Source organism: Podarcis gaigeae (assembly GCF_964106915.1).
Source record: "Podarcis gaigeae genome assembly, chromosome: 4".
NCBI lineage: Eukaryota > Metazoa > Chordata > Lepidosauria > Squamata > Lacertidae > Podarcis > Podarcis gaigeae.
Window position 1 is genome coordinate 84045220 of NC_139677.1, and position 14459 is coordinate 84059678.

At 42.6% G+C, this 14459-nt stretch overlaps 1 protein-coding gene across 4 annotated transcripts; it reads left to right on the top strand.

Moving 5' to 3' along the window:
• Positions 1-4112: 4112 nt before the first annotated feature.
• Positions 4113-12825, top strand: EEF1AKMT1 (EEF1A lysine methyltransferase 1). Of its 4 annotated transcripts, none has more exons than XM_083737381.1 (5): positions 4113-4171; positions 7113-7265; positions 8415-8497; positions 9395-9675; positions 10080-12825. In XM_083737381.1, exons 2-5 carry the CDS (start codon positions 7116-7118, stop codon positions 10214-10216), a joined length of 651 nt encoding a protein of 216 aa, XP_083593507.1. In that variant the 5' UTR covers positions 4113-4171; positions 7113-7115; the 3' UTR covers positions 10217-12825. The 4 variants fall into 4 exon arrangements, with proteins under 4 accessions (XP_083593507.1, XP_083593509.1, XP_083593508.1 ...); XM_083737383.1 differs by having other exon boundaries at positions 4143-6152; XM_083737382.1 differs by having other exon boundaries at positions 4154-4285.
• The last annotated feature ends 1634 nt before the right edge of the window (positions 12826-14459 follow it).

Consider the following 14459-nt stretch of genomic DNA (forward strand, 5'->3'; position numbering starts at 1 on the left):
GCTAACCCAGAAATATTACCTCAGGTTAAGAACTTTGCTTCAGGATAAGAACAGAAATCGGGCTACGGCGGCAGCAGGAGGCCCCATTAGCTAAAGCGGTACTTCAGGTTAAGAACAGTTTCAGGTTAAGAACGGACCTCCGGAACGAATTAAGTATTTAACCCGAGGTACCACTGTATGTTCTTATATTGATTACCTATTAGAATAGCTATTGAGGCAAAGCCACATATGCTCTGGGGTGGGGAATTATGCCGATGCTGTTGGATCCTAAATTGAGTGCCCTTGTAATAAAAAGGATGGACATGGGTACTGTAGACTAGAGAGAAGTTGTATAGTATTAAACTTACTGATCAGCAGAATGTACTGTAGTTGAGTCTAGATTCATAGAATTGTAGAGTTGGAAGGGACCTTGAGGGTCATTCATTCCAACCTCCTGACATGCAGGAATCTCAACTAGCTCATACTTGACAGAAAGCCTTCCAACCTCTGCTTAAAAACTGCCAAGGAAGGCAAGTCCACAACCTTCCAAGGGAGTCTGTTCTATTGTCGAACAGCTCATACTGTCAGAAAGTTATTCCTGATGTTACATTGGAATCTCTTTTCTTATAACTTGAAACTATTGGTCTGAGTCCTAGCTTCTAGAGCAGGAGAAAACCCTGCATATATGCTCCACCCTGCATATGATAGCCCTTGAGATATTTGAAAATGACAATAATATCTCCTCAGTCTCCTCTTTACCAGGCTAAACATACCCAATTCTATCAACTGTTCCTCATAAGGCTTGGTTTCCAGACCCTTGATGATCGATGGCTGCCCTCCTCTGCACACATTCCAGCTTGCCAAAAGCCTTACTGAAATCAAGATACTCTATTTCCACAACATTCCCTTGATCCACCAAGCTTGTAACTATGATGACTTGTTTATTGAGAAACTCCTGTTGGGTCTTTGTAATCACAGCATCCTTTTCTAAGTGCTCATAGACCGACTGTTTAATTACCGGTATCTGATCCAAGACCTTTCCTGAGATTGATGTCAAGCTGGTGGTCTTTCCCTCCCTTTTTGAAGATTGGGACAACATTTGCACGTCTCCAGTCTGTAGGGACCTCACCTATTCTTCAAGAATTATCAAAAATTATAGATGGAGACTGAGATTACATCCACAAGATCTCAGGTGCTACTCATCAGGCCCTGAATATTTAAATTCATTTAAAGTAGCTAGGGGTTCCCTTACTGCCTTTTTTCCTATATTGGGCTGCAGCTCCCTCCCTGTATTTTTTGTTCTGTTATCGCTAGGTTGGACACTGCTTTCCTTTGGAGTGAAGACAAAGTAGGCTTCGAGCAATTCATTAATTCTATTTTATTGCAGTGGTGTACTTTAGAAAAGATATTTAAATATTAGTATTTCCTTGTCTCTTGCTCATTGTGTAATTTTTTGTTGCCACACTCTTACGGTTTGAAAATGTGAGGGGCATGTTTGGTGGAGAAGTAGTTACTAAAATTTCTATGCAGTCTCTAGACCAAACAAAATTGTACTGCATCAAAGTATCACCCGAGGAATTAGGGTTGGGCTGAAATATTGGCTTGAACACAGGCTGGAATCTGGACAACATAGAGCCATTGGGTTTATGTATCTCCTTTGCTCATAGCAAAGCGGACTAAGAGGATTTGTAATACAGCCAGCCGGTTTTCTGCTTGTAGGTGGCGTGGAGACGCCTGTACAGTCTGCACCAGCTTGCTTTAAAACTCTGGGACTCAAAAGTAAAACTCGAAAACATGTTCATGCATATTATATATGCATTGCGTCATCTATTCGGCATTTTTGTATTATGTTTTCACCAGTCTTGGCCCCAAATACAGTGGGTAAGCTATAGCTATACAAAGACATAAACACATATGGGTTGCTCTTCCCATTTGTTCTACTAGTAGACAAGGGGGATGCAATTCATAGAGTCTGTCTCTCTCTCTGCAAGGAAGAGAGCCCCTCTCCATATTCCAGGGCATAACAGTACCAAGATGGAAAAAGCAATGTATTAACAGTGATGTCCAGCTTTCAACAGCCACAACAAACTAGTTCCAATTAACATTAGAAGAAGAAAAAGGGCCATGGCAGTGGGAACAGTAGGAGAACAGCTCTCACCCAAACCAAGGAAACATACTACTACAATCAGGATTACACTGTCCCACCTTCCACCCTGCAGTGAGAAAGAAAGGGAGAAACAGTGAGTGGGGAAGATTCTTTCAATCTCCTGGCTCAAATAAGAACCAATATTTAATTTTTCTGCAGTTGCAGAAAGGATCCTAAGATGGGATATTCAACAGCTCTCCCCATATGGGTCAGGAACTTGCCTGAGCAACCATCTATAGTCAGACGTAAGGTAAATGGCGTTTCCATGCACACTGGCTTCTGTCACTGTTCTGTTGTGCCAGAAGTGGTTTAGTCATGCTGGACACATGACCCTGGAAAGCTGCCTGGGGACAAACGCCGGCTCCCTTGGCCTGAAAGCAAGATGAGTGCTGCACCCCAGAGCCACCTTTGGCTGGACTTAACTGTCCAGGGGTCCTCCCCTACACTGAGACTTTCTTCTGGAACACCCTCCTGCTGAACAAAGCTTTGACCAAGGAAAATGTATCTGATCCATAGTACCTGATAAAGGAAGAAACAGGACCAGGTGGCTATCCTACATATATCAGCCAGGAGCTTTAATACTGGGTGCAGCCAAGGTAGCAGCACGCCTGGTGGAGTGAGCAATAATGCTCCCAGACACAGCAATAGCGAACACCTCATAGCATTGCAATGCAGTACATGCTTTGATCCAGCATGCCAAAGTTCCTGTCAGTACAACCCTTGAGGTGAAAGGAGGCACAAGATAAAACATTACAGTGGTACCTCGGGTTACAGATGCTACAGGTTACAGAGTCCGCTAACCCAGAAATAGTACCTTTGGTTAAGAACTTTGCTTCAGGATGAGAACAGAAATCGCACAGCAGTGGTGTGGCTGCAGCAGGAGGCCCCATTAGCTAAAGTGGTGCTTCAGGTTAAGATCGGACCTCCAGAACGAATTAAGTTCTTAACCCGAGGTAAGATTTTGATGGCCCATTGAAGATCTAGTTAATTTAATTCTTGTTCCATGGGAGCTGTCAGGAAACAACAAAATGATGGTCATATGACCTCTTGAGCCCTGTGCAACATGGAGTTGATATTAGTGGGAGGAATTGTTATGGCAAAAGAAGTAATGTTTCTAGATACAGTACCCTGCATGACACTGCCCTAGAACAGTTGGCCACTGAATCAACCAGAGGGACAGCAACCCTGGATTTAATATTAAGTGGCGCCGAGGACTTAGGGAAGTGTTGTTGAACCAGGCAATAGCCATGACCATCAGGCTAACCAATGTATGGAAGTGTTGTTGAACCAGGCAATAGCCATGACCATCAGGCTAACCAATTTTATATATTCAGTGACCATTTAGAACAGCACTACTTAACAGTAACTGATTTGTTACACCAATGTACAAACTGGAGACAGAGAAAAAGCTTACTCAGAACGAAGACTCAATTCCTAAACTTGGGAGCAAGCCCTGTTCAACTCAATGGGTCTTACTTCCCGGTAGGCTGCAAATCCTAAATAAATCTGGTAGTCCGAGTGACTAAAGCCCCCTCAGGTCTTTTGCAATAACTGGCAGGGTCATGTAGCTGAACTTAATTATAATACAGAACTAATGAATGTTGTTCTCTCTAATAAAAACCCTTCCCTTCGTTTCCCATTTCTCTTTCCCCCCGAGTTCTGCTTATTCCCTTCAAATAGCTCCCTCCCCTTATTATTTAAACGCCTCTCTCCCCTCTTTATTCTAATTCTCATGCTTCCAAGTCGGTTTTCCTTAACTGGTTTATAGGTAAGCTTTGCGTGTTTATTAACTGGCCCGTTCCACATACACACACACACGCACTCCGTTAATATAAAATAAAATAATAGAGGTGTGTCATAAACGTAGGTGGCAAGATTAAAGAAAATAGTAAAAAAATCAGGCTCGCTGTGAGGGATAAACAGGGCGAGCAAAGGAGCCGCTTTCCCTGCGCTAGAGGGCGCAAGAGAGACGCTTCCCGGCTGCTCGCGAGGGGAGGCGGGCGGAGCCTGACGAAGGGAGGCCGCGGGCGGAGAGGCCGCGCTGTGGTGAGTGGCGGGGAAGGGGAAATGGCTGCCGGCGCAGGAGGGAAGGAGCGGAGTCCCGAAAGAAGAGATGGGGAGGCCCGGCAGCTCTCAGTGTTGTGCCTATGGGGGGAATAGGTTGGACGAAGAGGACGTGCCGTGGGACGGGGCGGGTGGGGAGAGGAGGTTTGCATTGGGCTGGGCTCGCAGCATCATGGAAAAGGTTAGCGACAGGGGCAAAGGTGGCGTGTGAGGCAGCATGTTCCCGCAAATAGCGCTCTGGGTTTATTTATTTTGTGTTTTTTTCCTTGTGAAGGTCAGGTGTGTCTGCGTGTGTTTGCAGAGTCCCTCCACGCCGCAGTTCCCAACGCACTTCCTTTAGAAACTTTTTTTGGGGGGGCAGTCAGTGTGGCAAACTTGTTCTATTTAGCTGAGATTTCCTCACGCCGCCTTCCAGGGATGCATGCATAGCTGTTTGGGGCGCTCTCGAAGTCACTAGCCTGGGTGCCCCCTTTTACTTTTTCGTTTTGAAAGGACAGGAAGAGGGAACGTATAAAAGGTTGCACAAGTGGCTGGTATTGAGAAGAGGCAGCGAGCCCCAAATGCTTCAGGAATAGTGTAAAACTCTCCCTGGTCCCTTGGCTGGACCCAAAGTTCCCTGCTGAGTTTGCAGCTGAGCAGAAGTCAAGGAAGGCTTTCCTTCACTCCAGCACCTGCAAATATGAATTGGGCGAATAGGGTCTTAAGTGTGGTGGCTTCCTTGAACTACTCGAGTTGGGGATGGAGAACCTGTGGCAATCTCAGCACAGTCCGTAGTCGGGGATGGTAGGCGTTGTAATCCAACAATGTCTGGCGGGACGCAGGCTCCTCATCTCTGCTTAGATAAAAATCAAAACCAATAACACAATGTAGGTCAAGCGGCAAAGTGACTTCCGATGCATCGTGAGCTTTATGACGAAGTGGGGCTTGAGTCTGACTATTTCCAAACCTCACCCCACACGCCAACCACTATACAAAGTTATATGAAGAAATTGTGTCCCAACCGGTTATATGTTTCTGATATAAATTGGTCACATAAGCCCCAGAGTGGTGGTGAACTAGGCAATAATTTTTAAAGAAGCATTTCTGTAATGCACTTGAGAGATGTTTTAAACATCTATACGGAGCTGCTGGGAGAAATCATTGGGTTTGGGCTGGGTGTTCATCAGTATGTGGATGATACCCAGCTCTCTCTTTTAAATTGGAACCAGTGAAGGCAGGGAATGACCTGTGTGAGTGTCTGGAGGCAGTTGGAAGATGGGGGCTAACAGATTGAAGTTGAATCCTGACAAGACAAAAGTACTGTTTTGGGGGGATGGGGCGGACAGGTATGGGGGACTCCCTAGTCCTGAATGGGGTAACTGTGCCCCTGAAGGACCAGGTGCGCAGCCTGGGAGTCATTTTGGACTCACAGCTGTCCATGGAGGTGCAGGTCAATTCTCTGTCCAGGGCAGCTGTCTACCAGCTCCCTCTGGTACGCAGGCTGAGACCCTACCTACCTGCAGACTGTCTTGCCAGAGTGGTACATGCTCTAGTCATCTCCTGCTTGGACTACTGCCCTCTACGTGGGGCTACATTTCAAGGTGACTTGGAAATGACAATTAATCCAGAATGCGGCAGCTAGACTGGTGCTGGGAGTGGCCGCTGAGACCATATAATACCGGTCCTGAAATACCTACATTGGCTCCCAGTATGTTTCCGAGCACAATTCAAAGTGTTGGTGCTGACCTTTAAAGCCCTAAACAACAGCCCAGTATACCTGAAGAAGCGTCTCCACCCCCATCATTCTGCCCAGACACTGAGGTCCATCTCCAAGGGCCATCTGGCAGTTCCCCCACTACGAGAAGTGAGGTTACAGGGAACCAGGCAGAGGGCCTTCTTGGTAGTGGCGCCTGCCCTGTGGAACGCCCTCCCATCAGATGTCAAGGAAATAAACAACTGTCAGACTTTTAGAAGATATCTGAAGGTAGCCCTGTATTGGGAAAATTTTAATGTCTTATGTTTTTATATGTACAGTGGTACCTCTGGATGCGAACAGGATCTGTTCCGGAGCCCCGTTCACATCCTGAAGCAGACACAACTCGCGTCTGCGCGGGTTGCGATTCACCGCTTCCACGCATAAGTGTGATGTCATTTTGAGCGCATGCGCGAGCAGTGAAACCCAGAAGTAACACACTCAGTTACTTCCGGGTCGCCGCGGAGTGCGACCCAAAAATGCTTAACCCGAAACTACTTCAACCCGAGGTATGACTGTACTGTAAGCTGCCCAGAGTGGCTGGGGAAACCCAGCCAGATGGGTGGGGTATAAAATTACTACTACTACTACTACTACTACTACTACTACTAAATTGCTTTAGGCAATTTGTCAAATATGATCTTTATCCATACAAGACTTTTCATTATGAACCATGTTTAACATACCATAAATATACACAGCTGGAAGTTTGTAGACATGAAAACATGTTTCTTTTGAAGTTGACAGCTGTGCTGATATTGGCTCAGAAGAGAATAATAAAATATACAGTTTAAACATAATAATTTTGCTTGACACCTTAAAAGTGAAACTAAAGAGTGTTTCTAGTTCTCTTGCTCCCCACCAATTAAAATGTAACTTCAACATGAAAATAACATAGGAAGGGAATTAATCTGGAATAATATCAGCTGCAAACACCCACAGTATTTGAGAACTCCTTTTCTATAAGGATTCCTAGAGATGCTCTCCGTGATGTATGGGCAGTCAAAATGTATGAAATTTAAAATATTTCTGAAATATTGCCTTGATTCCTATTTTTGTTGTTGCCAGAAACGAGAAAATGTTCTCATCTCTGCCTCTTATGGCAAAGAGATATAATTTTACAGCTAATTCCTGTATCTTTTGAAGATTTTTGTTAATTAACAAAGGGGTTTTGTTTTCCTTTGTGTCTAGAAAATGAGTGACAGTGACGATGATGTCCCTCAGCTTTCATCTGAAGCCTTATCTGCTCTACAAGAGTTCTATATTGAGCAGCAGCAGAGAGAAGACATTAAGGCAACAGAAATATTTGATAACAATTCTCTTGGCTCAATAGAAGAGAACTGGGTAAGCAGGTGCATTTTGACTAAAATGCAGTTTGTGGTAGCACTTCTATAGAATGGTACAGGATCACAGAAATGATAAGAGAGGCACCCACCAAGACTATCAATAGTTGGAATGCTAAATGACATCGAGATCCACCATTATTGTTACATCTCAGATGAAATTTTTTACTTGGTTTTGGCTTTAAAGTCAGCTTGCTGTATTGAGAAACAGTTCAGAGAATGTAAACTCTGGGCAAGCAAATTGTCTGTAGTGGCGTGTGTTCCTCTGTTTGTTAGACATTGACTGCATTAGTATAATTGCACTATTTCCACTCATTAGCTTGCTTCTCATGGGAAACTTGCAGTTTGGGAAAGTGGAAGAGAGATTATCTTTTCCTTCAGTGAAAAATTAAGCGGAACCGAAGATCCAATTTAATACTAAGAAACAAAGTTATCTTTGGCTCAGTTTTTTCTACTTAACTTGTGCTTTCCATTTTTTCTCATGACAAAGAAATGGGTATGAACTGGATATTTGGAGGGTGCAGGGAACCAAGAGTGGAGCCAGGAAAATCTTACTTGTATTCTTGATCCCAGTTTGGGATGTGAAATTCTCATATGTCTTCCAAGCATCAAGCATGTGGTCCTCCCCCACCCAGCTTGTTTCCCATTCTAGTTTCCCTGCCCACTTCTCTTGGCAGCTAGTTCCTGGTGTGTCGCATAAGCCTGGGCCACACACATATACATATTTTAAATACTGTAACAAATTATGAATTGTTACCATGAATGTGATTCAGGTGTGTATGTCCACTGTCTGCACCCAGCAGCCAATCTTTAACCCCTGTGGCTGCTGATGCTTCTCTGCCCCCCCCCCCCAGCATTGTCTACTGAGTCCATTGTATCTTATCATCTTGATCCTTCCACAGTCTGACCTTTCAGATCTCTACCATGATCATTCGACATGTTGTGTCTCCCTTTTTCTTCTGTGTGCCCTTTTTACTTAGGGGACAATGAAATGGAAAGAGAAAAGGACACAACTATTGGATATCTGTAGTGGAGGCTATATACAACCCTGAGCCCCATTTTGCTTAGTCAGATGTGTTTCCCCCCATTCTGTTGACATTTATTGTACAAGAGAAGTGTATTACTGATATTTGTGCTTTATTACCCCCAGCAACTGAGCCAGTTTTGGTATGATGCTGAAACTGCGCTCCATTTAGCTAACGAGGCTGCAAGAGCAGCTGGAAGCGGTGGCAGGTGAGTTCTATGAATCTAGCAATGTGTTTTTGTCTTTTTGAAAATATTGTAATACTGTTTTCCATTTTTTTTCATAGTATGTTAATCTGTCAACCTTTCTGTAGTACATCACTGTAATACAGCTTTGATAGTGAGACAACTTTGATCATTAAAGCACAGGACTGTGAAATGTTGGTGTTTATAATTTCTACATTGCATATAACATGCTAAGCTTTCCTTATCACCTACCTGTGACGAAGCAACCAACATTTCCATTTTACAGATGAATTGAGACTGAGACTTGAGGCCATCTATTAATTTGTGCAAGGATTTCAAGCCTCACTTCTGAGGTCCAGGGGAACTTTGCAAAATGATGCTAAGTACTCCTGTCCATTTCTAAGACCTCTTTTATATTTATTGTGAATTTGACTAAGATGGCATTCCAGAACTGTTTGGAGGACCAGTTTTCTGGTTCCTGTGACATGCCACAGTCCTAATTGTGCACATTACCTCTGTATGATCAACTGTTTTTGCAGTACAGAAGCATTTCTTGGAGCATGAAAACTGTAATGGTTGAATATACACAATGCAGTCAGTAGAGATATCATTGGGAATATGTGGGTAATAAAAATGCATTGTTTAACCTTGTCATATCTGAAGGAGCAGATAGTTGTGGGTGTTCTTCTTTAATAAGAAAGATACAGTCCACTTGGTGTGTGAGGATTTTGTTTGCAGTTGCTTGTGAAGTTTCTTAAATTCAGTGATTCTAAGTTAGCATTTCCACTCGAAAAAAAGAAATCCTTCTTTTCTGAGTAATTGCTATGCCAATGCGAACTTCAGGTTGCCATGTACACACTGTTTAGCACAAGTTCTGGATTAAATATCTGAACCTTTTTCTTTATTTCTTTATCTTTTCAGAATAGCATGTGTTAGTGCGCCCAGTGTTTATCAAAAATTGAAAGAACGGGACAACAAAGATTTTTCAACATGTTTATTGGAATATGACCAAAGATTTTCTGTGTATGGAGCTGAATATGTTTTCTACGATTACAACAATCCATTGAACCTTCCGGCCAACCTCACAGCACACAGTTTTGACATTGTCATAGCAGATCCACCCTACCTGTCTGAAGAGTGTCTCAGAAAAACTGCAGAAACCATAAAATACTTGACTAAAGGAAAGGTTCTGCTTTGTACAGGTATAAGCATTGCAACATCTAACATCTTATTATCTATAATTATAGTGTCTGCATTCATTTAAAAGGATAATGCTCATGACTTTGTACAGCATCTTGATTTGGGAAAAAGTCAGCTCTCACAGAAAGCTGTTGTAAGGGGATATAGGATAGTGGGGGGAAACAGGAGTAGTTAAAAAAGATAATTTAAATATGCCATTGTTTTGCTATGATAGCAAACTGAAATCTCAATGTTGGCTCTGGACATTGGCTGCTTGTGGCAACCAGAGAGAAAGTCTATTTGCCTTCATGCCCTGCTTCTGAGAAGTCTGAGGTTGGCCACTGTTTGAAATGGGATGGGCCAACAAGAAAGTTCTTACTCTTTTTGTTCCATTAAGACATGATCTTCTGTTCATTTTCTGCTGCAGGTGCTGTTATGGAGGAATATGCTGCTAAGTATCTTGGTGTGAAGATGAGCAAGTTTATTCCAAAACATACTCGAAACCTAGCCAATGAATTTAGATGTTACGTGAACTATGATTCTGGACTAGATTCTGTTTCTTGACACTGCTCATAAAGAATTAACCAAATATTTCAGTCTGGGGTTTTTGCCTTCTCTGGAAGTGTGAACATTTGTAATTTGTTTTTGTTTTTAACATTCAGCAATATTTGTGCTAATAGGACGGAGGTGGTGATGAAAGGCGAGGGTTGAGCAAGTGGACATGGAACAGATGCAATAACATTGGATAACCTTTCTCCCACCAAAACACTTCTTATACTCTGCCAACCCAACTGACAGGTCTTGCTCCCTTTCCTATTGCTCTTTATAATTCTGTGGGCAACTGAGGCTGAGAACAAGTGATGTAACTAAGTTCCTCTTCATGAGTCCCTGGCAAGCATAAATCTGAACTCCAGCACTGGTAACAAGCTCCATATTTTTCATTATGAATTGCTGCCTTGTGTATTTGATCTGTAATAAATTATTGCTCTCTTAGAGAAATCATTGCCTTCTTAGAGAGGAAGGGAAAACATTTTATTAAAATGTTGCACAGAAACGGGAGACTATACTATTCTAAAATGCTATGTCAGAAGTTTTTTTTTTTTAAAGGGCATTTTATGTTATTAGGCTGCCATATTATCTTCCCAGGTGTATTGTGAACCTGACTTTATCATGTGGTTGAGTTGCAAAATACTTATTTCCCAATTATTTCCTAATTTGGAAGAGCGTGACCCTCATCAAACACTCAAGGTGTATCTCACAGCATTTTCGCATACGAAACCTGAACTAATTTCATTTTTCTCTGAATAAGCCATTAAGCATTTTTGCAGCATAACATCCATTGATTCAAAGAGGCAATTGGATAACCTTTCTGACCTTTATCAAACTGAAGTTGTATGCACAGTACTGAATTCATTTTTTTACGCTCGTGTGACATAAAATGTCCTTAGATTCTCTTGCATGATGTATTATGGTACAGGGACTTGCCAACCTTTCAAACTGCCTAAATCCTGTTCTGCTTTGGAGACGGAGAATGGCTAGGTTTTTATTCTGCCCCAGCCATTGGCTGAGCTGCAGTCATTGTACAAAACCCTAACTGTTAAAGAGTATTGGTCTGAGTTTATGCATAATGAGACCTTCCTGTACTGAAGATACAATGAAGGGGGAGGTGTGGTGCCCCTTCCTCTACTAGTCCAGCAAATGATTAACGCAATTACTAGGAGGAAAGATGCAACCATTCATTTTAGTTACACCCTGCACAACAGTGCGGAATATTACCGTATTTTTCCGTGTATAACACGCCCCGGAGTATAAGATGACCCCTATTTTTTGGGGACTCCAAATTAAAGAAGGGGGGGGGGAATCGGCAGCAGGCCTGGCCGCAACCACCAATCACCCGACCAAATCGCCGCTGACAATCTCTTGCTCACAGATGCCACCAATCACCCTCCCCCCTCTGCACTATCCGTTTATAAGACAACCCCCAATTTTAAACATTTTTTAAATAATACATGTTTTATTAATAATAATAAAACATTGTCTTTTATGTGGAAAAATACGGTACTTACTTCCCTTTTAAGTCAGTCTTCCCATTTTTACAAGTCTCCCATTTCTCCAGTTTGCTTTGAAGAGCTTGCTGACATCCATGTCAAGTGTGATGTTAACATTTCCCATGGGGTTTCCAGCTTTCCATGCACTGGTCCTTGTGTTTACACACCTGCTCCTTCTTCCCCCTAATATTTTGGGTAGCAGAAAGCTTCCCATAGACATCCGGTTGGCCACAATGGGAACAAGCTGCCTGGACTAGATGGGCCATTGCCCTGATCCAGCACGGCCTCTTTTATGTTCTGATGAAGTTGAGTGCCCTGGCATCTTCATACAGCCCTGCATTTCAGCAGTTCCCATGGCCATAGCACCTCTCACTTGCCCAGTATCCCTGCAGGGTGCATTCTACAGGCGACAGCCACCTGTGCTTTAACTTATGCACCAAAGGTTTTAAATTTTTGTTTGAATATGAACTAAATTCTGAAATAAGAGCAAAAGAGAACATTGGATACATATGCCTTGGCACAAAATCTTCAATAGTTCGAGTCTGGTTTGTATTCATTATCTCAGAACTCCAGACTAAGCCTGTATATTGCCTGTACTTTGAAATCTTGCCCTTACTTAAGCCGCCAAGTGCTCTGCTCTTTGATTGGAACAGTTTCCTCTACAATAATAGTTGCATTCCCCATGCAAATTCTTATTCCTTCCCCTTATGAATAATCGCCTCCAACCAAAATGTGCAGAGGTCATTAACCAGTTTGCCAGTGTGGAAAAGATTCCCCGGGGGCATTTGAAAGCCACAACTTTAGCGTTAAGACACTTGCAGATACACATAATTCACCCAGTTTAGCATATGAACTGTGGTCAAATGGGTGCATTAAAATTAGCTGTTCTCTGATAGTGCATGCCAGTGAGTTGCATAGTATAGTAGTCACAGATGCCTGAACAGTTTGATGCTGGAAATTATAGTGGGATGCTGCTGGTTGTATTGTAAAATACAAGGCAGATGCAAGGAAAATCCTCTGTGTCAGTTGATTTCGATACTAAAGTGAATGACTACCACAATTTGCACCTCTGAATTTCCAATAAAAGTTGCAGGGAGGGGTTCCTGCCATAAAAGTTATATCAAATTATGTATAGCTGCCAGTGTTTTGTTTGAATTGTGCTCACAAATTATGTTTGGATTGCATTCAACAAGCATTTCTTTCCTTTTAAATCTGCCTTCCTCCTCCCTACCACCCCAGTATAGAATGCAGAGATTCTGTTAGGGGTCCATGGACTCAGGGCTGTGAAGTAATCTCAAAGGAATGTTTGGTTGGAAGAGCCACAGCATAGTGCAGTGTAGCGCAGCGATGGAGAGAGAAATTAAATTAATCATTGGGAAGTTTTCTAGAAGAAGGACATGTTATGGATGCAAAGGTTAGCCAGGCTCCATTAGGCATACAGTGGTACCTCGGGTTACATATGCTTCAGGTTACATACGCTTCAGGTTACAGACTCCGCTAACCCAGAAATAGTGATTCAGGTTAAGAACTTTGCTTCAGGATAAGAACAGAAATCGTGCTCCAGCGGTGCAGCGGCAGCAGGAGGCCCCATTAGTTAAAGTGGTGCTTCAGGTTAAGAACAGTTTCAGCTTAAGAACGGACCTCCGAATGAATTAAGTACTTAACCCGAGGTACCACTGTATTTCAGAAGTTTCTACCTTGATTTTGGGAAATCTTAATTAGTTGATTTCTTGTTTCCAATTGAATTAGAAATTCACAGTTCTGTATTTGAGTTCTTTTCTTCTTTTTCATTTTTATGGAGGAACATAGGAAGCTGCCTTATAGCAGATCAGTTTTTGCCCAGTGCTGCCTGTTCTGATTAGCTGTCTGTCACTCCTCCCCATTTGTTGATAAAACAGTGGGGGGGGGGGCAATAAACTTGATCAAGATTGCACTGAAACCCCTTTTCTACCATCTTACCAGTGTGTTCATGAATATGTGTGTGGTAATATTGTAAAAATGCAATATGTGATTCTACACAATTGTGTCATAGTACTTTTTGGATGGTATTTACCTGCATGCCAAAACAAGTGTGCACATTAGTAAAACCATCCAAAAATAGGTTCACAGTACAAAGGTGCATTAAGAAAACAGTGGGGAGGGAGATGCCTCAGCTTTCAGCTCATTTGCAAACTGTACATGCTGTAATTTCAGAAACTTAGAAATGAGAGCTAGATGGTGAAAAAAACTAGTTGTAATTTTTTAAAAATAAAAAGTAGTTAAACTAGAGACCAGGAGTTAAACTCTGGGCAGAGCACATCAGAGGAAATAACAGAATGGAATAAATCCTCTCATCCCCAGAGTCCATTATGAAAAAGAAAGGATTTTGGCAGATACGCCTTTTCATGCAGAGATGGGCCTCTGGGTTGGAAGGAATCGTGGAAGTCAACTTGTCTAACACTCTGCTCAATGCAGGATCTACATTGCAAGGTGTAACTGCAAAATCCCTGACATTCATTCAGCCTCTGCTTAAATATCTCCAATGAAGAAAAGAGAGCTCACTGCCTCCTGAGGCAGGCAGTTCCGCTGTTGAGTGGCTTGTACTCTTAGGAAGTTTCCCGTAAGGTTTAGCCAAAATTGGCTTTCCCATCATTTCCACCTATTTGTTCTATTTGTTCCTTGGGAGCAACAGAACACAAAATTCTTCCATTTGCTACATGAAAGCATTTCAGATATTTGAAGACGGCTGGAATGTCTCTCCTTAATCTTTTCCAGGCTAG